This window comes from Mesoplodon densirostris, chromosome 11, assembly GCF_025265405.1.
Source record: "Mesoplodon densirostris isolate mMesDen1 chromosome 11, mMesDen1 primary haplotype, whole genome shotgun sequence".
Classification (NCBI taxonomy): Eukaryota; Metazoa; Chordata; class Mammalia; order Artiodactyla; family Ziphiidae; genus Mesoplodon; species Mesoplodon densirostris.
This window is the reverse complement of record NC_082671.1, coordinates 65903185-65928700: the sequence shown is the minus strand read 5'-3', so window position 1 is coordinate 65928700 and position 25516 is coordinate 65903185. Positions and strand designations below refer to the sequence as shown.

At 47.2% G+C, this 25516-nt stretch overlaps 1 protein-coding gene across 1 annotated transcript in view; it reads right to left on the bottom strand.

The window, feature by feature from the left end:
• Positions 1–25516, bottom strand: part of EFCAB6 (EF-hand calcium binding domain 6) — a 242863-nt gene that overhangs the window by 30089 nt on the left and 187258 nt on the right. Inside the window, 3 exon segments of the mRNA XM_060113119.1 lie at positions 10061–10252; positions 13320–13515; positions 21802–21957. Coding sequence (XP_059969102.1) covers positions 10061–10252; positions 13320–13515; positions 21802–21957 — 544 coding nt within the window.

The window sequence follows — 25516 nt, the reverse complement described above, 5'->3', positions numbered from 1 at the left end:
AATTTAGGTAAAGTGCCTAGAACAGGGCCTGGCTCACAGCACGTGCCCAGTGCGTATTAGCCACCGTCTGGATGTTGGTGTCTGACTGTGGGTGACAAGAAGACGATGGTAGATGGCTGGGCAAAATCACTAGGTAGGCCAGGGTCTGGAACACACTGTCACACACGTGCTGAATGTGGGAAGGTAAGATTCTCCCAGTCAAATGGGGCAGCTAAAGCCAGAACGTGAGCGCTCACCTCCAAGCTAGACATGTAGGTATGTGGTAACAATTAAGAAACTGGTGCCGTCTGCAGCCTGGATTTGCTCTGCGAGGCTTGTTGGGAACAATGACTTCTTGGATTGACTCTTGGCTTCCTAATATGGTCATGACCTTGTAGAATCAACGGTACAGCTCAACTCTGATGTTTAATTGATCCAAACATTGGCAATTGAATTAGACCGCGAATCAGACTGCCATGGCCCTGGAGGGGGTCTGCAGGGATGGGCTGTGCCACTGTCCGCTTATTTTGAACATGTAGAGAGCCTATACATGAATACCCTATACATGAATACCCTCATGTATTCCCACTGAGGGTAGGAACCAAGAGAGATCGCCAGCCCACATTCGAAGGGAGTGCTGGCGAAAGCGTTTGGAGAATGCGAGAATGACTGACAAATACAAGGTGGGACATCGGAGGAGCTGTACAGCGTTCCCTAGAGACGGGCTGAGGGCCCGGCCCTGCTGGCGCTGTACAGGGGTCACGTGGAAGCAAGCCTGGCACGGCCCCCTTTGCTTTTCTGCAAGAGGCGTGGAAACCAGGTGGCCGAGCCCTGTCCTAACTCTGGCAGGGGCCCAGCTGGCAGCTGCTAGAGAGGTAGGTGCCCAGTCCCTCGACTGTCCACACTCCTGGAAGCTGGGGAAGGCGGGGGGGACTTCTACTCCTTCTGACTGGAGGCTCCAGATCCAGATGGGGCCCAGGATGCATGAGTGCTTTGATGCACTCAGATTTGGGAGAAGCGTGTTAACCTTACGAGAATGGCGATGTGTCATGCTGGCTGTGGTCAGGTAACTTGCGCAGGTTGGCCCCTAACTACTCCTCTGGTGTGATGATGTCATTTTCATACAAGGCAGTGGTTGACAATATTCCTTTTCCTTTAGCTCAGGCACGGCGGGCCCAGCAGCCCCTCACCCTGCACTGTCACCAAGGCCACCGCAAGTGTCCAAGCGGCCTGTGTTATCCCTCCCACCCTGCCATATACTCAACCGTCTCCAGGACAACAGGTAGTAATTATCCCACTGACAATTGGAAAGGGAGTGAAATTTAGGGGAAACATTCAAAAATCACCGAAATTGTATCAAGAGGACTCAGCCTTTCTCGCCATCAGGGGCAAGAGTAAATAACAGGAATGACGTATCTTAATAATTTCCTTAATTTATTTCCCATGATCTTCGAGTCTTTTCCTGAAAAGGAAACGTCCCCATCTTTATAATATTCATTAAAAATACATGGACACCATTATATTTACAATAAAAAGAAAGATAAATCAAAGTAACACTGTTGGCAACTAATATAAATGTGATGTTCATAGAAGATTACAAACATTTTGATGTGCTTTACGGTCTCTTGTTCAGCTGAAAACTACAATCTTAAATTCTCTCTTGGAAAAAAATCATCTTCAAGTTACTCAACGTCTCACTGGATGACTTTACAGACAATATATTATAAACACAAGGTAAGGACAGATCTCATTGGCTCTCTGTTAGCTAGAATGTGACAAAATAATTACTCTGCATTGAATAAGGATGCGTTTTGTTAAAAAATTCCATTAGTTCCATGATAAGAAAGTAGAAAGATTTTATATGGGTTTCTACCGTGTCTTTGAAAAATTCTATTTCTGCTCTGAGCATTATTTTATATTCACGGAAGACACTGAAATTGCACTTTAAGACTTAAAAGAAATGTTAAACAGGAATGATTTCTAAAAACAAGTAGTGATACTCTATATAGTTTGCACGTAGCATTTTGAATGTAAAATGTTTTTCCCAGAAGTGAAAAAGAGGTATTTGCTGAGGGCAGACATTCAGATAACGTTTTCACCTCGTTTGTGAGAATCTTATGAAAAAGGTGTTAGTGCTGACGTTCAGAGCTTGTCTTGTTTTTTCTTTTTTACTTTTCAATCAAGGCTCTGGTAGCATTTCAGTTTTAATACCTCGTTCCTCTTCTTTTGTGCCATCTGAGCTAGTGTTTCTTGTCCTGACTCAGGTGTGATGCTCCCAGTGGCACCAGGCATGTCCTTTGCTCCTGTCTGCAAAGCCTGACGGAGCCTCATCGTGCGCAGCTCCCCGGCCTCCGGGCTGAGCTCGGTGTCCCAAGAGTGACGTGCGGCCCACGCGCTGAGCCGATGGCGGGAGGTTGATCTGCGCCAGCCCGTGACCCCCCACTTTGAGAAACGCTTCAGTGGGGCAGCGGGAAGAGCAAGGAGCCCAAAAGCCAGGGCCGATCTGCACGCCAGGGCCGAGCCACACGCCAGGGCCGAGCCACGCGCCAGGATCTGAAAGTAACGCGGCACCTGTTCTGAAAGCTGAGACGCTTTTCCCCTGTTGTGTGTGATGGACACACGAGACACAGGTCAATACGAGTTTTGGGGGGCAGATTTAGCAGTGCACCCCGACTGAGAACTGGATCATGAGCAGGTGTAAAATCGTCATCTTTACTCTCTGTGTGCTTTCCATCTCCTCAAGGCCTTACAAGACTCCTTAGCTACCTTTCCAGCTGTCCCTTTTCCAGGAACGGATTTGGTTTGGCTGGGGATTATTCACAGCGAACTTCCTTTGCGAGAAGAGGTCCCAACTGCCTTAATTACATTTTGGTAATCTCCTTTTAATTACTTGCCGCCCATGCATCCCCTAGAGGAAGGGATGGCTGATATATTTAATGAGCTCGAGGAGGATGCATTAACTCTTCCTATTGTTTGTTACTTCTTTTCTTTCTATTAAGAACATCAGCTCAGGATTAAACTTCCGAAACCATCACTTGTACACGGTCACGGCTCTCACACAGCCACTTTGCCATCCCAGCCACCCTTGAGGAAGCTGACCCATGTCCCTGCTCAGAAGTCTTAACGAGTCTCCTGCTGCTCAGAGGAAGGGACATGAACTCTGGCGCGAGGGACGCAGGGCCCCGGTGGTCTGCCCCTGCTGCCCTCCTCCCTCTTCAAAAAAACGGGACAAAAGAAACCCCCAGGGCTTCCCTGGTGGCACAGTGGTTGGGAGTCCGCCTGCTGACCCTCCCGGTCCGGGAGGGTCCCACGTGCTGCGGAGCGGCTGGGCCCGTGGGCCGTGGCCGCTGGGCCTGCGCGTCCGGAGCCTGTGCTCTGCAACGGGAGAGGCCGCAGCAGTGAGAGGCCCGCGTACCGCCAAAAAAAAAAAAAAAGAAACCCCCAACATACGCTGAACTGTGTAGTCGCCCCACACTGAGGCTTCACACCCCACATCCTTTCAAGCTGGAAGTCCCAACCTCAACTTGTCCTTCCGGTAAAGGCACCTCTGCTCAAGCACTGGCTTCTCAGCAGGACTTCCCACCCCCAGGCCAGTGTGGGGCTGATGCCACTTAGTCCCAAGCACCCACTGCACATGGACAGGGAAAGCGGGGGGTGAGGGCAAACAGCGGGCCAGGCTGTGCCACCTCTGAGTCCCTGCTGCCCCGCCAGCCTCCATGCCCCCTCCTGTCTCGAAACACATCTCCCACCGTCACTCATGTTGCAGTTAATCCTAGAACCTCCTCGCAAGAACGTTCAGCAAAGTGCTTCCAGAGGCGAAGGGGACTTTGCGAAGAAATCAGGTAGGAGGAATGTCAGGGGAAGCGAGTAGCAATGTTTGAAGCTTTGGAGACATTCGCCCCTAGTTCCGGGAACTCAAGGGTCGGCAGAGATGCTCAGAGTGACCCGTGAGTGAGGATAAGCCGCGTCCTCTGCCTGCAGGCTGCGTGACCTCTGGACACAGCCCGTAAAGATTCGGCGTGGCCAGTGGAGTCCTCTAGTGGGAGCCGCTGGAAGGGTCTGGGCACGTACTTATAGGTGCTCGGCAAGGACACTCTACAGTAATTAGAACTCGGAACACTGGAAGTCGCTTCAAGACCAACGACGGGGCATCGGCAAAGCCGATGAAGCTGACTGCTGACCCAGGACACCTGTCCTCCTGCTCCCTTCCCCATTCAAAGCCCCAAAGCCTGGGCCACTCCTGACTCATTCTCTCACCTTCCACTTTCCAAATGTATCCAGGAGTGAGCCATGCCAGCAGCATCCCTCCCCAGGGTGCGCCCGCCTCCCTACTGGCCCTTGGCGCCCCCGGGCCCCCTCCCCGAGTCTTCCCCACCCGGTGTCCACCGTGACTTCTCTAAAATGTTAGTTGGGGGGGCTTCCCTGGTGGCGCAGTGGTTGAGAGTCCGCCTGCCGATGCAGGGGACACGGGTTTGTGCCCCGGTCCGGGAGGATCCCACATGCTGTGGAGCGGCTGGGCCCGTGAGCCATGGCTGCTGAGCCTGCGCGTCCAGAGCCTGTTCTCCGCAACGGGAGAGGCCACAACAGTGAGAGGCCCGCGTACCGCAAAAAAAAATAAAATTAAATTAAAAAATAGTAAAAAAATAAAATAAAAAAATAAAATGTTAGTTGGTCACGGTCACGACGCTCCTCTCCCCACTCCTTCCCTGGGTCTCCATGTGAGCTACAGGGCCGCCCCCCTCATCCGTCCCTGAGCACTTCCTACTTCCCCTCCCTCCCTCCCACCTGCCCAGGCAGCCACACCTCAAGCCCCGAGGGCTCCCTCCTGCTGGGTCTCTGCAGGGCTGTGCTCCAACAGCCCCTCCCTAGAGGTCACTGAGTCCCGCCCTGCCCTCCGCTGTGTCTCGGCTCAGATGTCCCCTTCTCACCGGGCTACCCTTCTGTCCGGGTTTATTTTATCCCCCAGCACATACTGGCTTCTGACATCTGGTACACATTCTCATTTCTCGTCCGTCTCCCTTGCTAGAACGCAGGCCCCTGGCACTGCTGACCTCAGGACCCGCTCAGTGCTGGGTACACAGCGGGCGCACAGGAAATGCTGGCTGATGGACAGAGTGACTGGGATGGTACACATCCACCCCACTTTGTCTCTAAAGCAAAGTGATTTGCGTTAGAGACAAATCACTGACATGGAAATGCCAGCGATATCACAGGAAGTGAAAAGGCAGCTCCAGAGGGACATGCAGGGGTCCCAGAGGAGGAGGTGGGCAGCTGGGGTGGGAAAGCCGAGCCCTCTCTCCTATCTGGGGGTGGTTAGGGAATGGAGGGGAGGGGAGGTGTTGAGAGACAGGAAGGTGCAGCTGGAGAAACAACAGGGGGTTACAGTGGCTGCCTTTGGGGAGCAGGACTGCGGTGAACAGTTGATCAAGTGATCTCTGCTTTTAAATCTTTTGCAACAATTCAATTTTATTTCTATATGGGCATATATTACTTTGATACAAATAATAAATGTTTGTTTAAAAAAGAGTCTTGGGACTTCCCTGGTGGTGCAGTGGTTAAGAATCCGCCTGCCAGTGCAGGGGACATGGGGTTGATCCCTGGTCGGGGAAGGTCCCACAGGCCGCGCAGCATTTAAACCCGTGCACCACAACCACTGAGCCTGTGTGCCTCCAGGAGAGCCTGCAAGTAGCTCACAACTACTGAGCCCGCGCGCCTAGAGCCCGTGCTCCGCAACAAGAGAAGCCACCGCAATGAGAAGCCCGCGCACCGCAACGAAGAGTAGCCCCGCTCACCACCACTAGAGAAAGCCCGCGCGCAGCAATGAAGACCCAATGCAGCCAAAACATAAATAAATTAATTAATTAAATTAATAAAAAATAATAAAATAAAATTTAAAAGTTCAAAGAAAAATAAATTTAAAAACATAAAAGAGTCTTTTAAGAGTTGTGAAAATCCCCAACCACCCCCTAATTCAGCAGCATATACTCTCTGTCCTTGACCTCACCCCCATAGGATATTTGTATAAAAAAGAGGATTAGAGATAAATATACCAACGTGTTAACACTGTTTGTCCCCAGGGGGGGACTTTAATTCTCTCCTTCAAAATGATTGGTATGGGGTTTCCCTGGTGGCGCAGTGGTTGAGAGTGTGCCTGCCGATGGAGAGGACAAGGGTTCGTGCCCCAGTCCGGGAATATCCCACATGCCGCGGAGCGGCCAGGCCCGTGAGCCATGGCTGTGGGGCCTGTGCGTCCGGAGCCTGTGCTCTGCAACGGGAGAGGCCACAAAAGTGAGAGGCCCGCGTACCACACACACACAAAAAAATGATCGGTATATTCCAAATCATGTAAATGGACACAGACTACTTCTACAAATATTAGCTTAAGCCATATGAAATTATCAATATTCAATCATTTAGGACTCTACAAATGGTGATTTCATATGATTCAACCTAATAGAAAAAATTATTTTTTAAAAATGGGGCTGCTTTCAAGATCAGTAAAAGTATTCCTATCCTTTGAGCCCAGTTATTTCTTGGATTCTTTCTTTAGGAAGAAGGTCCAAAATATGTACACAGACTTGCATACAAAGTGTTCATGGCCCAGTAAATTACAGTGGTGAAAGCTGGAATAAAACCAAAATGCTTAAAAATAAGGAGTTGGTGGAATGTTATGGAGATATTTTAACTCATGTTTGGAAGAACTTTAAGTGACTTGGTGGAATTTAATGTTAAAGGAAAAACAGCAAGATACATGATTATATCTAAAATGTTATCTCCACTGGGCTTCCCTGGTGGTGCAGTGGTTGAGAGTCCGCCTGCCGATGCAGGGGACACGGGTTCGTGCCCCGATCCGGGAAGATCCCACATGCCACGGAGCGGCTGGGCCCGTGAGCCATGGCCGCTGAGCCTGTGTGTCCAGAGACCGTGCTCCACAACGGGAGAGGCCACAACAGTGAGAAGCCCGCGTACCGCAAAAATAATAATAATAATAATAAATAAATAAAAGATAAAATGTTATCTCCACTATGTAAAAACATGCAGTACATCTGTACACTCACGTTCATGGCGGCATTATTCACAGTACCGTAGCTAAAACGTGGAAGCAACCCAAGCTTTCACTGGATAGGATAGATATAGATGTATCCATAGATCAATGGATACACAAAATATGGTCTATCCATACAGTGGACTATTATGAGACTTTAAAAGGAAGGAAGTTCTGGGGCTTCTCTGGTGGTGCAGTGGTTTACAGTCCGCCTGCTGATGCAGGGGACGCGGGTTCATGCCCCGGTCCGGGAAGATCCCACATGCCGCGGAGCGGCTGGGCCCGTGAGCCATGGCCGCTGAGCCTGCGCATCCGGAGCCTGTGCTCTGCAACGGGAGAGGCCACAACAGTGAGAGGCCCGCGTACAGCAAAAAAAAAAAAAAAAAAAGGAAGGAAGTTCTGACCATGCTACAAGAGGATAAACCCTGAAGACATTACGCTCAGTAAAATAAGCCAGACGCAAAAGAACAAATACCGTAGGTTTCACTCATCTGAGGCACCTGGAGTCGTCAAATTCCTAGAGGAAGTAGAACAGTGGGTGCCAGGGGCTGGGGGAGGGGGGTTGGGGAGTTAGTGTTTAATGGGGACAGAGTTTCAGTTTTGCAAGACGAAGAGAGTTCTGCAGGTGGAGGGTGGTGATGATTACACAGCAACGTGAATCGACTTAATGCCACTGAGCTGTGCATTAATTTAAAAAGGGTTAAGATGGCAAACTTTATGGTATGTGTATTTTACCACAGTGAAAGAATTGGGGGTAAATGCATTAAAATAGACGAAGAAGCTCTCTGAGGCAGCGTGGCCCTTGGGAAGAAGACAGCTCTGAAGCTCAACTGCCTGGCGTCCACTCCAGCTGCGGAGGCAGGTACCTGACTTCGGGACCCACCTGTTCCACCTGATCCCCTCCTTCATCCGGGCAGCAACCAGGTGAGCAAATGCCAGGGGGAGGGCCCAGAGCTCAATAGGTCTCACTAAACCGTATGGAGGTTGTTCCTGTCATCACACCATCATCACAGGGTTAAACGACTATCTTCTTTTTTTTACACTTTCCTGTATTTTCCAAAATTTTCACAATATGTATTTTTTTTTAAAATCAGAAAAAAAGTATAATTCACATAAAAATAGTGAGAGTCACCACAGACAAAGGGAAAAGACAAGTCACAGACCAGGAGAAGACATTTGCAACGCCCATACCAACAAAGGAGTGGAATCCTTCCAGGCAGTTCTCAGACGAGGGAGCCTGGATGGCTGATAACATTTGAAAGCCTTGGCAGAAATGAAACTCCCGATAACACCAAGGGCTCCGGGATGTGGCGCGTCAGCAGCTCTCCCGCAGGGCTGGCGGGAGTGTGTGCTGGCGGGTGCAGCCACCGTGGCGGTGTCTGTGGAGCTGAACTTGTGCCCCCGCCCCCTCCCTCAGCCGTTCCAGGCAGAGTGACCCCGAGTGTGCAAAGGACACAGTCACAGAAGGCTGGCTGTGCCCTGCTCGTAACGGAGAAAACCGCAAACTGCCTGTATGCCATTAGCAGGAGGACGACTACTGAACGGGGTTTGTTCATTCAATAGAATATATTCATTTATCATTTAATTGGCTAATTTTATGGCAGCTTGAGCGAGTGAACTAAAGCCAATGTAACAACATGGATCAATCTTAAATTCATGATATTAAGCAAGAAAAACACAAGTGCCGAAGACAGAATTTGATACAATATCATATATATAAAGTTTTAAAACAGGCAACAAAATAGTATATTTTGTTAGGAAATGTCCATCTAAATGGCAGAGATGAAAATACTCACACACCCCAGAGGAGATGGAACAGCCTTCAGAGACCTGGAGTTGGGAGCCAGGCTTCTGGGGCCACAAGCCAGCTCTACTGCCCCCCTTTGGGGTGACTGTGGGCAATGACTTGATGTGTGTGCCCCAGTGTCCTCATCCATAAAATGGGATATTACTAGCATGTACCTCGTAGTGATAGCAAAAGAATTATACCAGTTAATATCTATATAGGACTAAGAATGGTGCCTTGCCCTCAGAAAGCACCATATTGAGTTTGCTGCTGTTATTGTTACTACAATGAGTCTCAGACCTTAAAAACGCTCATGCCATTTGCTCTAGCAATCTCATTTCCAAGAATGTATCCCAGATAAGCGATCAAGGATTTATGAACTCGGGTGTTCACTATATACAAAAGTGTGCAATTGGAAACGACCTCAGCGTCCAGCTACAGGAGGACAGTTAAATACATTTCAGCAAAAGCCTGTTGTGACTTAGCTGTTGCACTATTTTTGGATCTTTCATATTTGTTTTCATCTCCCTTTCCATGGCGGCAGGGACCCCTGTGTGTCCATTCTCACTCAGCACAGAATGGTGACCGAAGAAATCCAAGCTGGCTGAAACTAGATTGTCATTGTCGCTAATGATGTAGGGCCATTTACATTTAGAAATGGAGAAACAGCCTAAGAAGGAACAGCTCGTGCTGCCAGAGAAGTGGTCCCGGGAAGGAACGAGAGCCTTGTGGTCAGCCACCCACCCTCCTCTAGGAAGCCCTCTTAGACTGCCCCCAGGACCCTACTAACTCCACGATTACCCCTACCTCAGGCTTGGCTGATACATGGCCCAGGGCCCGACACATAGTGGGTCCTCAACAAATGTCTCCCAAGTGGGTCCTAATTCCCCCATTGCTGGTTCAGGGCCTGACGTGTAGTGGCCTCACTTCTCTCGACACTAGGTCATCTTCAGGGATCTAAGATCCTTAGAACTCATTAAAACAACCAGACAAAAGCAGGCTCTCCTAAACTTCTTTGAAAATAAACAAAATAATAGAATAGAATAGAATAACTTTCTAATGAATTAAAGGATACGTATTTACCTTCTAACACTACGTAGAATTTATATCAATTTTTCATTTAGAATGAACTAATTAACTGAGGTGATTGCCAATTTATCTGATGTGGTTTTAATCAATTATCTATTTTGCAAACACTAATTTTAGCCCTTTTTCAAAAAGAAATGCTTATGTTCTGCAGACATTCTTACCTCCTCAAGGTAACTGTTGAAGTTCTGGAGAAAATATTTCCAATTTATATAGGGGGTGAGATGAATTCTTAGTTTTCTCAAAAAATAATGATACTGGGTATCTGTTAGTTTGTAACAGAAATCCTTAAGAACTTGTCCAAAATCCAAAGCCTTTACAAACCCAGTGTTCTCTTTATCCAGTGCAGAAAATGCCTACAATTAAAAAAAAATAAAGGCAGATGTTACTGCCAAGTGAATATTTCAAAAATATTTGTCTTAAGTATTGCTTTTCTGAATGCAAATGAAATCAAGTGAACATGAGTCCCCTGTAGATTCTAAATTACTAAATAAACGCACGAGGACTGAAGACAGACAGGTAGGATGTGCACCCTGGCTGAGAGTTGATGTGTCATTGAGGAAACTTGCCTTAGTCCCTCCTCTTTGGATACGAAGATGAAGAGGAGTGAAAGAGGAGCCCCGGTCCTCGCCAGTCCCGAGGAGGCTCCGAGGCACTAAGGAACTTGCCCGAGGTCTCTGCATCATTAAATTCTAGCTCCCCAATGAATCACCTGTGAGTGAGAAGCTCAGGCGCTACCCCACTGCGTCCAGGTGTGGGGCAGTGGTCTCACTATAGGAGTCTGACGTGGGAAGTGGCCAGGAGAAGGAGTGAGGGACTGCCCCATCCCACCCACACCCCAGGGCCTGAACACCGAGGCTCTGTCCTTTACGGCGGGGGAGACACCCCTGCCTGCGCCTGTGCAGAGGGGCTGGGGCAGCCGGCGCCAGCCCAGCAGTAAAGCAGTCAAACTGAAGTGCAAACATTTGCTATAAAAAGAAAGCACATTTTTTCCCATCTGTTGAAACAAAATCATTCATTTCTATTGCACTAGAAAATCCGTATCAAGGGGTAAGTTAAGATCTTAGTTTTTTAAGTAAGAATTTAACGTCCTTTCAGACCCAAACCCAAATTCCCTGCAGTTAATTCTCACTCAGGACTAACTGGGCACACCCCGTCCATCCACAAGGTGTTATACAGGTAACCAAATTAACCTTAATACTGTCTGGCTTCAAGCTTTCATTTAGCCTGTGTAGATACGACACAGCCAGGTGGTAGACTCTGAACCCTGGCTGTGTTGCCCACCATAAACCCTTAACCTCTCTGAGCTTAACTTCATCGGTATGAAAAGAGGGACAACAGAACTCGCGTTGGTCTAAGTTTTACTATGGCAACCTGAAGACGCACCTGTCCAGGTACCCGGCGCACAGTGGATCTCGGCATATGTTCAGGAGAATGGCAGTCAACATGAGGGGAGCTGACCGAGCATTCTGTTCTGAGGGCGTTAGAAGGTGCTGCGGTGCCGCAAGGCTCAGTGGACCTAAGGGCTGAGCTGGGGTCCGGCTTGCTGTGGCCATGGGACCTGCACTTCCCTGGGGCTGTGTGGCTTCCCTGTGTGTCAATCCAGCCTGACAAGCCACAGGGTGGGTGGAAGAATCAAATATGCCAAGGCTTAGGGAATCTATAAAACTCCACATAAATATAAGGTATTGCTGTGTCATTTCAGAAACAAGACACTGCATTGAGACGTGTCTCCAGTGACACAAGGAGCTGCATCATGTGTCCGGTACCCTTCCTGACAGCCATCCTCAGACATCGTCATTCCCTCCTCGCCTCGCTGCCCCAAACGCCCTCCCCCTCCAGGCCATCTGCCAGTCTCCTGGCCAGAGAATCTCACTCTCTTGCTTAAAACCTCGTCTCCTAAGGAGTATTTCTCAGAAGTGAGAACGGTGGTTCCCCCCACAGGTTCCATGGACCTCAGTTTGAGAAACATCCTGATAGATGTGACATGGTGCCGCCCTAAACTGGAACGGGGCAGAGCCATCCTGCAAATGGATTTATTTGGCCTGCACAGTGCTTTTGACAAATCTGAAGTACGTGCTGACATTTAGAAGTCAGGAGGTTTCATAGCTTCTCAGGAAAAATACAAAGATCTGGCAGAGCTGGGACCATTTTTCAGCTCAGCAGCAGTCGGCAGGGGCTGGGGAGAAGCTGCACTCTGGACAGGGCTGTGCCTCTAGCCTGCTGTGGCCGTGGCCTGGCCCGTTTATCACTTTTTTACTTCTGGTCCCTGTGCCCATCCGAGTTTGCAGTCCTCACGCGGTGACCACTGGGCCAGGGCAATCTGGTGTCGAAAGGGGTACAGATGGTCTTCCTAGATGACCCGTAACGTGTTCATACTAATTTTTCTTTGATCTTTAGATAGTCATTAAAATAAAGATACAAATATGCTAAATCCTCACAGAGAATTCCTGCATGCAAACAATGTCTGCTGTCGGGGAGGAAGGCCACGCTCGCCGGCATTCCAGAACGTTCACAAGCTGGCTGGGCTGCCCTGCCTTTCTCCTTGTCTCCCACTGAACCTTGGACTCCAGGGCCCAGCTTGCCTCCCGGCGCTAAGAGGATGCAGGCCTTCAGCGAGGTGGGCCTCGGTGTCGGCGTGGGGCTGAGGGTCTGCATGTGGCAGACACAGAGGCAGCCCTGCTACGACTGTGCTGTCTGGACCGCACGCACCCAGCATCACCTGGGAGGCCCTGTGTTCACCGTCTCATTAGACTGCAAGGCCTGCCCTCTGCACACAGCATCTCTCATCCTGCGGCTGCTGCAGGGGGAACTCACGTGGGGACCCGCGAGGGGGACCAGCACCCGGCGGGGAGCACGGCCCGAGCAGTGTCTTCCAAGGATGAGCCCCACAGTGTCATGCCCACATACACCGGGTCTTGGCACGCCCCCCCCGGGTCACACAGACATCAGCCTAAACGTCAGTGTACTCGGGGGACCCCCTTCTTACACCCCCTGCCCTGGGCTCCCGGTCACGATGAGGCTTTGTGCTACCGCCCGGCCCCGGCCAACATCTTCAAGGCCACCTGGCGTCACTCATTCCCCACTGGCCTGGGCTCCCCTGAGGCCTCTGTCCTCTGCCCTCTGCCCAGAACCCCTTGCCCTCACTGCAGACCCAGCCTTTGCTAAACACCGAGCACTTTCATCTCACAGAACACATGCTGGGCACGCTCACGGTAGCTTTGTACAGAGCAAAAGTGGATACACATTTGCTCCAGTGAACAATCTATTCTCGATCAACCATCGAGTTCTGATGCCCCAAGTAGAGTGGCGAGAGGTGGAGGGGCCCAGGATGAGGGGCAGGGCTGAGAGCTGGTTTTAGGAATTGGCGTGAGCCCCAGAACTTCAGTTTCCACAGTAAAAAGCATGTGCTTTTTCTCATACCGCTGACAAAGCCGGGCTGGAGGAGGCAACGACCTCCTGGATGTGCTTCAGAACGTCCTCTGGACTTAGGGTCGCAAGATTGATTGGCACGCTCTCCTCTTTCTCTTGTGGCTGAGGTTTTGTCGGCTTGCTATTCTCCACTGCTCTCAAGAAGTCAAGGTAATTGATGGAATCACCATGCCAGCTGATTCCCCAACTTGTCCCAAGAGAAAGAAAACAATACATTAATTTTAAAAACCCATCACTTATTCATTCAACAAACACTTGCTGAGCACAGAACAGTGTGGAGAACATGAATAATGTTGAGACACGGTTCCCTGGCCTGTAGGTGCACGCACACAGGTCAGCTATGCTGTTAGACGAGCTCACACGAAGACTGCAGTCTAAGGGCACTGGGGAAGGGCTATGACAGGAAAGAGTGCGGGGCCACTGCCAGCTGGGGGGGGCCACAGACTGTCCTGCCCTGAAGCTCTGAGACTTGAAGGCTGGACAGTGGGCTCATGGGTTCGAAGAGCAGAGGATGGAGGAGGAGGCCTGGCTGAGGAATCTGGCCCTGTGGCGGGGGCAGATGAAGGTGCTTCGGCAGGGACCCGACACGTGCAGAGTCGGATCCTGGGGAGATGCATGTGATGGTGATGGCAGAGCTGGTCTGGGGGCAGGACTGTGGGGTCGGGGTGGCGGTAGGGGTGCGGTCATTGGGACCTTAGCTAACGAGGGCCTGCACTGCGAAATGGGAATCTGAAAATAAGGGAAGTTCAATAAAGACAGCGAAAAGGAAAAGAGGAACTGAGTAAAATAGATGCTAAATCCTTTTTCAAGAATGGTTGAAATTATGCTGTCAAGCTGAAAGCACTCAAAACATATTTTTACGAAACCTACATCGTTTAGTATTTTCTCAGTTAGAAATTCCATCTGGGTGTGTGTCTCTGTGTCTCAACAAGGACATCCACGCAGAAAAAGAGCACTCCAACACAGAAGAAAATACCTTTACATTCTACAAGAATACATCGCGAGCGCAAATCCACGTTTCATGAGAATATAGAGCATATTTATGAAAGATGTAAAATAACTCAAAATAAAGCTTAATTGCATTCAAAGTTCACATTTCTGTAACTTAGATTCCCTGAGGATTGCTGGCACCTTGATCCCTGAACTTTCTTTCAGCAGGATGGAGCGTGTGTCAAAGAACAGCTTGGAACATCGGGAAGCCGGAGAGAAAAGTTTCCAGCGACTCGGGTATCTGCTCCTAAAGAGAACAAGCCAAGGGCTGTGCTTCTCCAGCCCACAGCTGCAGAGCTGCCGTCCACAGGCCCCGCGCTGCTGGCTTACACGACGGAGACACGGAGGAAAAGGATAATCAGCTCTATTTCATCAGCAGGATAAATTGCCAACTTGGTATTAAAATTTAGTAATAAAATCAAATGCATATGCTAATCTCAGTATTATTTAGAAAAGTCTATTTTGGATCTAGAAAAGAACAATCTACATATAATTACAAATAACAGAGATGTTTATCATCAAGAGGTCTTTGAGAAGAAACAAGCGGCTGAGCGATGGATCCTTATTAAGGTTTTGATTCGTAAAGAAGTTGATCACCCCATTGACAGGTGGACTACAGAAATTCCACAGCCCTTGTGTCGCTGCTTATAGAAGTATCAAGCCTAACTATGTTTTAACAAGACTCTCTTGTAATCATTTAGTTAATTATTTATCTGGTGCTATTTTTCCATGGTTTATTCACTGAATGCATTTGAATTCTTGTTCAGCTGGAAATAGGTTTAGTGAAAGGAGACCATGTTTAAGGAAGAAAAGAACATACAGGTATTTGAGGATGAAACGGTCCTCTTTCCCCTATACACACATTCACACACACACACTTAACACACACTCACATACACACTCATACACTTGCACACACTCACACATATACATACACACACAGACAATGGAGCACTGTCCTTCAAAGTTTTACGGGAAAATGATTTTCTCCCTAGGATTCTATGTTCAGGCGAGCTAACAATGTGTGTGAAGGAAAATAAAAAATAGTTTCAGACAAAGAACTGAGAAAATTTATTTCCTGTCCCCCCACTTTCTTAGGAAATTACTCCAGGAAGTACTTCAGCAAAATAAGAATGTAAATTAAGAAATAAAAAAATGTGGGATATAAGAAACAGGGGATCCAACCCTGGAGAATAGTGGGGACAGCCCAAGACACTCTTGGGTGACAGACCTGGAACAGGAGAGTGGGGAGCGAGGCTCTAGGATGGAGGGCAGCAGGAGAAAAGTGGAGAGAACAGAAAGTGGTGCAGAATTCCGGAGAAAGCTGAAGGTTGACAATGTTGAACTTCAGCCGAGCCTCGTGTTCAGAAAACAGCAATGGTTAAAGAAATCACCCTACTCTCTATGTCCTTGGAAGCAGCTTACAGCAAAGAACCGCCTTTCCCCAAATGGCTTAGAAAAGATACATGGGTACCCCCAGGTTTGCCTACAACAAGGTGGACACAGAGGCCCAGGGATAGTGCCACTGAGAAGAAAGCTAATTTTCATTCATTACCCGGACATTGAATATTATGAATTATGAATATGTACATAGTCATAATTATGAAATGCTGTTTACTGGTTTTTGAGTTTTATAATCAAGCAACGAACCAAGCAGAGAGGACCTGGTTGTGCCTGTAGGACATTTAGAAGTTAAATTTAACTAGCTCTTCCAAAGAAAAACTGTAGCTGACTAAAGATGGGACATGGAGAGGGAAAGTGATAGGAAGGGGGGAAGCTCTGGCACTTGGAAGTGTCACTTTCATCTTCACAATAAGAAAGAAGCGGAACAAACTGAAAGCCAATGGCTTTTCTTGGTCCCATCAGAAAATTGAGGTCACAGGGCAAAACGTCACCCCAAAATCTGGAGAGATGGGTGAACATAGAGAATTACAGCCAAGATCTGCTCTTCCTGGAGCAAAGGCCTTTGGAGCTGGTAGGAACACTTAAGTGGTAACTTGAGCAATGGTGGGGGCTGTGTGTGGACTAGTGTGAAACTGAGAAACCCCTGGGGGGCCCAGTCTCAGGGACGCCCTACTTTCATGGGCTTTACCTTCAAGAACCCCACTAGGTTATCACAGTGGAAATCTGAAGATGGCCTCCTCTTGGCTCTGGCAGGGGAAGGGGAATAATAATCCTTGGGAAATATGCCCAGAGGCTTTGGCGTAATAATTTTCCAAGGGAAAAGAATTTGCCAGAGCCTTATCCCATCTGGGGGAAAGGCAGTGAGCCAACTCCAGCCCCCTCTAGACTTCCTGTCTCATCTGAGGGAGAAAAAAAAGCTAAGAAACATTTCTGAAGGTTGCAGCCCAGGGACTCAAGCCCACTGAAAGACTGAGATTTCATCATAAGAGTATAGAATCTTTCCCCTCCCTCATACCTTACCACCGTATCAAGCCAGCTCCAGTATAACAACAGTGGGTTACAAAGGAAAGAGCTGCAAACACAGACTCTACTTAAGGAGGAGTTCCTAGGGAAGCCTAAGGAAACAGGAGGGACAAAAACAAGGACACTCTAGGAAATCCAAACCCTTGGCACTGACAGCTACAGCAGCACTAAACACAGCCCACTCCTGCCTGAATTAACATACAACCTCACGTGAAAGGCTTGCTTACCTCAGTTCCTATTACCCAGTGTGTCATGTCTGGCTTTCAACAACAGTAAAGCTGCAAGGCATGCTAAAAGGCAAGAAGAAACACAGTCTGAAGAGACAGCAAAGCAAGCATGCGAACCAGTCTCAGACATGATGTATTTTGGAATTATCAGACAGGGAATTTAAAATAACTATGATTACATTGTAAAGGAGTCTAATGGAAAAAGTGGACAACACATAAAACAAATGGCTAATGTAAGCAGGGATGGATACTCCTTCTTAGGAATCAAAGGAAATCCTGGAAATGAAAAACAGCATAACAGAAATGCAGAATGCGTTTAATGGGCTCATCAGTAGACTGGACATGGTTGAGGAAAATATCAGTGAGCTTGAATTATGTCAATAAGAAAATTCCTGAATTGAAATGCAAAGAGAAAAAAAGAGTGGAAACCACCCCCCCAGAGCAGAACATCCAAGAACCATGGGACAGTTTCAAAAGTGGAACATACTCATAATTGGAATACCAGAAGGAGAAAAAGAAAGAATCAGAAAAAAACATTTGAAGTAATAACGGCTGAGAATTTTCCAAAATTAATAATAGATACAAGGCACATTTCCAGGAAGCTCAGAGAACACCACGCAGAAAAATACCAAAAACTACACTCACTTATATCATATTCAAACTGCTGAAAACCAAAGACAAAGAGAAAATCTTGAAAGAAGCCAGAGAGGGGGGAAAGCATCTACAGAGGAACAAAGATAAGAATTACATGGGGCTTCTCATCAGAAATCATGCAAGCAAGAAGAGAGTGGACTGAAATATTTAGAGTGTGGAAAGGAAAAAATCACCAACCTAGAATTCTATAAGCAGTGAAATCATCCTTCAAAAGTGGAGGAGAAATAAATACCTTCTCCGACAAACAATCACTGAGGGAATTCATCACCAGCCACCCTGCCCTTCAAAACATGCTAGAACACATTCTTCTGAGAGAAGGAAAATCAGACGGGTCAGAAACGTGGATCTACCTAAAGGAAGAAAGAGCCTAAGAGAAGGAATAAATGAAGGTAAAATAATATCTTTTATTCTTAGTTGATCTAATAGATCACTGTTCAAAGTAACAATAACAATGTATTGGGTGACTACAGCAAATGGAAAAGTGACGTGAGTAAGAGCAATGTTACAGGGGACAGGAGAGAAGATTCAGGGACACTTAGTTTGTAATAAGGCACCTGCACCTCCCGTGAAGTAGTAATGTGTTATTTGACGGTGGACTTAGGCTAGTTGCTCATGTGCACTGCAAACCCTGGAGTAACCGCTAACATTTGTTAAAGGGAGGGGAGGGGTGCTAGTATCCTCACCTCACAAGGAGAGGAACATAAGACCTATGCACTTAGTCATAGAACTTCCAGCCAGCACAGCTAAGGGACACCGCAAGTTAGAAACTGCATACAAAAGCAGTCCGAGGAGGACCAATCAACTCTGAGTTATTTGGGTTTAAAATTATAAGAGGGGGGCTTCCCTGGTGGCGCAGTGGTTGGGAGTCTGCCTGCCGGTGCAGGGGACACGGGTTCGGGCCCTGGTCTGGGAGGATCCCGCATGCCGCAGAGCAACTGGGCCCGTGCGCCACAACTGCTGAGCCTGCGCATCTGGAGCCTGCGCTCCGCAACAGGAGAGGCCGCGACGGTGAGAGGCCCGCGCACCGCGATGAAGAGTGGCCCCCGCTCGCCGCAACTGGAGAAAGCCCTCGCGCAGAGGCGAAGACCCAACACAGCCATAAATAAATAAATAAATAAATAAATAAATAAATTTATTTAAAAAAAATTATAAGAGGATAGGACTTGCCATTAAAGTGGCTTGAACGCACATATCTAGCTCCGTTCCTTCTAAAATGACAGAAGAAGGCGTTTTTAAAAGGCATCAAACAGTGGTTCTTGGGATGCTCTAGTCCAGCAGCAGCAGCATCACCCAGGGCCTCGTTAGAAATGCAGATTCCCAGGCCTGCTAAGTCAGAGAGCCAGAGGGAGGGGCCCAGCAAGCCAGCGGAGTTTCTGATGCTGGCTGGAGTTTGCAGAACACCGGCAGAAAACACGAAGGATGGAGAGAAAGTGGAAGAAGACAACAGCTGCTGGGAATTTGATGGATGAGGGAGAACAGATGCGTCAGATTCAAGAAATCTCCTCCTGGAACCAACAGAAGGAACACGGAAGGGTATCCGATACACCCTGCAGACCCTCAGAGCATCCAGAAGTGGGCTCCAGGTACACCTAGACATAGGAATGAAAGTGGGGTTAAAAGAGAAGGACTGGCTAAAAGCCTGCGTGGGACGCAATTAGACCCCGTGCCCCTCCTCAGACTCCCCAGGCTGGGTGCCTGGCCCCCACCCGCCCACCACACACAGTGGAGGATCTGGAGAGGTGTTCTCTGCAGATGGTGTTTGTCACAGTTCAAAACAGGGAGGGTTCTCAGTGAAAAGAGGGGAGTTAAGTGAAAGCTTTTATACTGACTCTATTAGTTTCCTATGACTCTATAACATGATGCCACAAAGTGGGTGGCTTTAAACAGCACACATCTATTCTCTTACTGTTCTGGACACCAGAAGTTGGAAATCAGCTTCACTGGGCAGAAATCACGGTGTCAGCTGGGTTGTGCTCCCCCGAGAGGCTCTAGGGGATAATCTGTTCTTTGCCTCTTCCAGCTTCCGGTGGCTGCTGGCGATCCTTGGCTTGTGGCCACATTGCTCCAATTTCTCCCTCTGTGGTCACTTCTGGGTGAAATCTCTCCCTGACTCCCTCTTATAAGGACACTTGTGATCACACTGGGCCCATCCATATAACCCAGGATCACCTCCCCTTCCCAAGATCCTTAACTTAATCACATCCATAAAGTCTCTTTCCATATAAGGTGACATACACAGGTTCCAGGAATTGGGACTTAAATATCTTTGGGGGCATTATTCAGCTTATCATGCTGACTGTTGAAACTTCCAGCCTTCTGTTCCCAGTCAGCTCCCAGAGTGCTGGCAGCAGGAGACCAACAAGTCTTCTCTGGTTGGGTTGCCAGGTTTAGAAAAACAAAGAAACAAACAGAAGCCTAGAAGGATACTCAATTAAATTAGAATTTCAGATAAACAAAAATAATTTTAGTATAAATATATACCAAATATTGCGTGGCACATACTTATACTAAAAAAATATTGTTTATCTGAAACTCAAATTTAAATGGGCACTCTATGTCTTATCTGGCAACCCTAATCCCTGGGAAATCTGACCAGCCCAAAAGAAAAGTTTTAAAGATTCTGACATGGGGAGTCTTCCAAGGAAACTACCCACCAGATTACCCTGCCAAAGCAGTTCAAACTGAAGTTGACTAGCTCTACCCATCTGTGCAGAACTTTTAATCTATCTCTTAGTATCTCATTCTTAATAGGAGCATATTTTTGAGGAAAATGCCTAACATGGAAGAGAGCAGAAAAAAGCAACACTGAGGAGAGACTTCTTAAGTGAAGAAAACTTAAAAAAAAATCTGTTCTTAATATCGTCAGAGACATGAACTAGTATATCCATGAAACAAGAACAGGATGCTATAGAAAAGGAATATTCTGAGAATAAAAACAAGTTCTGGCAATTTAAAATATGATAAGTATGATTAGCAGAGACAAAAATCTCAAAAGAAGGGTTGCGAACTAAAACTGAGGAAGTCTCCCAGAAGGTGGAGCAAGAAGAAAAAGAGATGGAGGACAGGGAAGGTTTAAAATATAAGAAGACACTCTGGGTGGCTCACTAATCAATAACAACAGGAGGTTCAGAAAGAAACAAACAGGAGAGGAACTCTTTAATGAAGTAAATCAAGAAAATTTCTGAGAGTTGAAGAACATGAAAAGGGACGTCCAAGAAGACGAAGCTGACAGATTAGCTGAGGTGTCTGAACATACTGGAAAGAGATTTCACAAGCTGGGGTGCATTGGGGGTTTAATTAGTGATAAGAACTACATAGAAACTGAGCAAACAGAAAAAATTATTATTAACTCCAGGGAAAACAGAATGTTCTATGGGAAAAGAAAAGTGATCAACTAGTCACAGTAATAGAAAGCCTGAATATTGAACTACACCAAACTGTGACACAGAAATATGGGGGGACAACGGGGTAAGTTTGCATGTGTCTCCACGGGGTGGTGGAGGCTGTGGGGTGAGGTGGTTGGTGGTTATGTGATGGGTGAAAAAGAGTTAAATCCGCATCTTCCTGGTAGGAAGTTGATAGACACTGCCTAGAAGTGAAAAATCAAGAAGTGGCTGTATAAGCTTGTCACTTAGAACTACTGAGTTAAGTACCAAAATATATGAATTAAAGCATTGGGAGTTATTGACTCTGGGGAGGATATGGGGAGGATGGCAGGGCAGGGGACTGCTGTTTTTAATAAGCCTTGCAGGACGACTTGACTCCTGCCCAAGTGCATGAATAACTTGGGTGAAATGAAAATAATGTTAAAAAAGGATGATTATGCTGCTGAGACACACCAGGAAAAGTTATGGATTTGTCAAGTTGCTTTCTTTTTGCTTTGAGTTGACTCAAACCCATTAGAACGTAGCCCAGCCAGAGGAGTATTTGAAGATTCATTCATTTTTTTTTTTTAAATTGAGGTCACATTGGTTTATAGTATTATATAAGTTTTATGAGTACAACATTACAGTTCTACTTCTGTACACAGATAGAGGCTGAGTTTTTGGTGGCATGGAGGTTATTTCAATGCCAAAAGGCTGTTTGAGTGGACGGGAAAAGAAGAAATTCATGAAAGCAATGCGACAACTTGATTTTCAGTGCTGTAAGAAACGTATTGCCTCATCATAGAAAACCTGGTTAGAAGATCGGCCAGCTCCTCTTCCTTCAGAGAACAGCCGCACTCCTGCAGCAACTTCTGCATCTTGCATAAGGATATGTAGCCATTTTTGGATTTATCTAGTTTGGTGAGTGCCTTGCTGATATCTTGATAGTGGTCCTTAAGCTTATCCCTGAAAGAGAATGCATTTGAGACACACACTAAAACTGGGAAAACAAATAATTTCTTTAAAGCAAGAGTTCCATGATCATTCTAATGTGATGATTTGATGCTTCATCTGACAACTAATTTTGAAGATGCTTTGCAGCCTTGATGTAACATTTACATTGAAAGGTATTCTGGAAAAAAATAATAATCATTTTTATCATTACCATTTTATTATTATTATCATTAGCAAAACTATGTTAGAGAAATGACAACCTTGTCTTTTTACTAGAATGGGTACTTTAAAAATGGAGCCAAGCATTTAAAAATACAGTGATATTACAGACACGGGAAATACACCTCCATCCTCTTGATGTAGACTCGTTGAGCACCTATCACGTGCCAGGTACTGCTCTAGGTGTCAGGATACACCTAGTGAGTGAGAGAGGCCTCCTTAGAAGAATTTACGTTCTCCCTGGGGCAAGGCCAACGATAAACGGAAGACAACAGTGCCCTGCAGAGTGGGTCAGGGGTTAGCTGAGCGCCCACAAGCGGGGCTGAGAATGCCCATGGTAGGGGGGCCTGCAGTTCCCAGTAGGGGGTGCAGGGGGACCTCACTGGGGAAGGTGACACTTGAGCAGAGATGGCAGGGAGGTCAAGGACCCAGTGGGGATTTACCCTTGGAAGACCTCTCTGGGCCCAGGGACAGCCAGCGCAAAGGCCCTGAGGCAGGAATGCGGGAGCGGGAACCAAGGAGGGCAGAGAGACTGGTCAGTGAGCGCTGACGGGGGCGGGGGTCCAGGTCCTTTGTTCTTAAGAAGCACAGCCCATAACTTGCGTGTATCAGTTGGGAAACCAGAAGCTGTGCTGTCTTCGTGTACCTTCTCCCATTTATTTTTCTCAACAGCCCTACAAGGGAGGAGGGTAATTATCATCCCCGTTTTATAGGAAGCAGATAGTGCCGGCCTGTGAGGTGCCCGGGCTCAGCCAGCTTTCCCCTGCTGGGACAGAGACAGCATCCGGCTGTAGCCCCAGCTCGTGCTCGAGGGCTGATTTTCTTGGGAATGTGTTTCTGATTCAGTCTTTCAGGAAAATTCTTCCCAGACTTAAAAAAAATTATTGATAAGGGAATAAAAAAGTGTGGACATTTTTAGGAATAAAGTCATACACCTGACCTACAGGGGATGGATTATATTCCATAAACTCGCTCATCCAGGTCCCAGAAAGCTCTTCCTACCACACTAAGCACTGTGCCTGTCTGACTCAAGCTCGGCTGTGAGGTTCTTACTCAGGGAAAAGGATATGCCAGAAACTCCAAACACGTCTTTGCTGGTAATTGTCTACCACCTCCGATATGTATTTGTGGATACATATCCACAAATTGTTCCTTGAGCGTGCCTGGGAAAAATAATCCATAGCAACAGAGGAGTCAGAAATCAGAAGAGGGGAAGTTGAGGGAATATTTGGGGGGAGAGGGAGGCTTGGACCCTGAAGCTACATGGGTCACCGTCTCCCTCCCCTGATGGCCTCCGGTTCCGAGCTGGCTGGTGTGAGTCTTCGAGAAGCTGATAAAAATGAGCTTCACTAACTGTCCGGGGAATGCATCCCAAGAGCAGCAACACCCTGGATTCCCTCACAGGTGTCCTTTGAATTCAGTCCCATCCTACAAAATGATTACTCGTGATCACAACTATTATATTCCACTTAATCCTTCAAAATGAAAGTAAATGAAGGTATAAAAAAATCAAAACTTTTTTGAGATACATATTTTTAGAAAATTGAGGCATTCAGTATTTCTTGGACTGGTTTCCAGGCAGTGATTATTTCCTTCGCAGGGTAAATATGTGCTCAGAATAAGTGAGGATTCGGAGCTCTGATCACGCCACGCTGCCAAGCAGAACCCGCGTCAGCCCACACAGTGTCTGGTCCCTGATCTGGACAACGAGACGGAAGCGCAAAGAGGGCAGTGGCACAGCCGGTGGACGGCCGCAGAGCCCCTGTCACACACAGCCGGGCCGGCACGCTGGAGAGAACTGGAGAGAACCCTGTGCAGCCCGGCTGGTTTTGCTCCTGTGCCTCGCAATTTGCATTTGAGAACAGCCGGCTGAGCTTCTGCGGCTAGTTCACTATTGCTGGTCTGACTCTGGAAAATAAATATGGGTTTAGAAAAGGATTCTTCTGAATTTTTAAAATGTATTCAGGCCACTTCAAACAAAATTAAAACTCTTAGATTTAAGAGGCAAACATAAAATTTCAGTCACTTGAATGAACATGACCCCTGTTTCTTAATCTTATCAAAGCTTCAGTATAAATGAGGAGGTTAAAAGTCCTGGACACACTGCATCTGATGGGTTATCTGGAAGACCCACTGACACCAAAATTGAAAAGTGGGCCATCCTGAAGGGCAAAGTGACTTGACAATTTCACAATCTGACATCTTTGAGGAAACAGAAGCCGGTCATGAATTTTTATGCATCGGCTTGTCTTCTTTGGTAAGAGAGCGTGATGGTGGCAGGGGACCGGGTGAGTGTGAATCAGTTTTCGGAGCTTGATGATCTGAAACGCTTCGTCCAGTGGCACGTAGTTCTCCCAGCTACAGATCCATGATCGCACAATAAACAGAAACAAGAAGAGGAAGAACATGCGGACGATGCTGAGGATGTGAGATGCCTCCCAGAGCCTCATTACTCACAAGTGGCAGGAGAGAGGGAAGGGAAGACACGTGTGGGTAACGAGGCCAGCCCTGTCTGGGAAAGATAAATTCCACTTTTTCGTTACCTTTATGGCATGTTTGATATTTATACCAATCTTGTGCATATTTTTACTTGAAATTTCACCAACTCCATTCTCTGCCTTCGGGCTTCATAACTCAGTAACTTAGACATAATTCAGGGGTGTGTTCAAACTGCCCTTCTCTTAAACCCCATTTAGCCATTACGTTTCATCCCTGTGTGCTTGGAGTGCTTCTTTCCTCTGGGGATTCTTTAGCAACAGCTCATTCACTCATTCAGAGATGATGGGGACAGAGAGCTGAAGTGACAGACAGGAGATGGACAGACACACAGATGAGAGTGTCAGGGAGGTAAGCCTCTGGAGCGGGGAGCAGGGTCCCAGGCCTGGGGAGTGCTGGCGGGCGGCCACCCAGGACCGAGACTGATTGAGAAAGTCTGTCCCATCACTTTAGGGTCACATCAAATGCGGCAAAATTTTCTCCTATGTTCCTTTTTTTAATTGAGGCATAATTGACATATAACATTATATTAGTTTCAGGTATACAACATAATGATTAGATACCTGTATACACTGTAAGATGTATAGTTACCGTCCATCACCATCCATAGGATGAGAACTTTCAAGATTTACCTTCTTAGCAACTTTCAGATATGCAGTACAGTACTAACTACTACTAAGTACTAACAGTAGTCACCTTGCTGTACGTCACATCCCCAGGACCTATTTCTATCATAATGGAAGTTGTGCTTTTTGACCCACTTCACCCACTTTGGCATCCCACGCTACCCTCACCTCTGGCAACTGCCAATCTGTTTTCTGTATCTATGAGCTTGGGTTTTTTTTTTTTTTAAGAT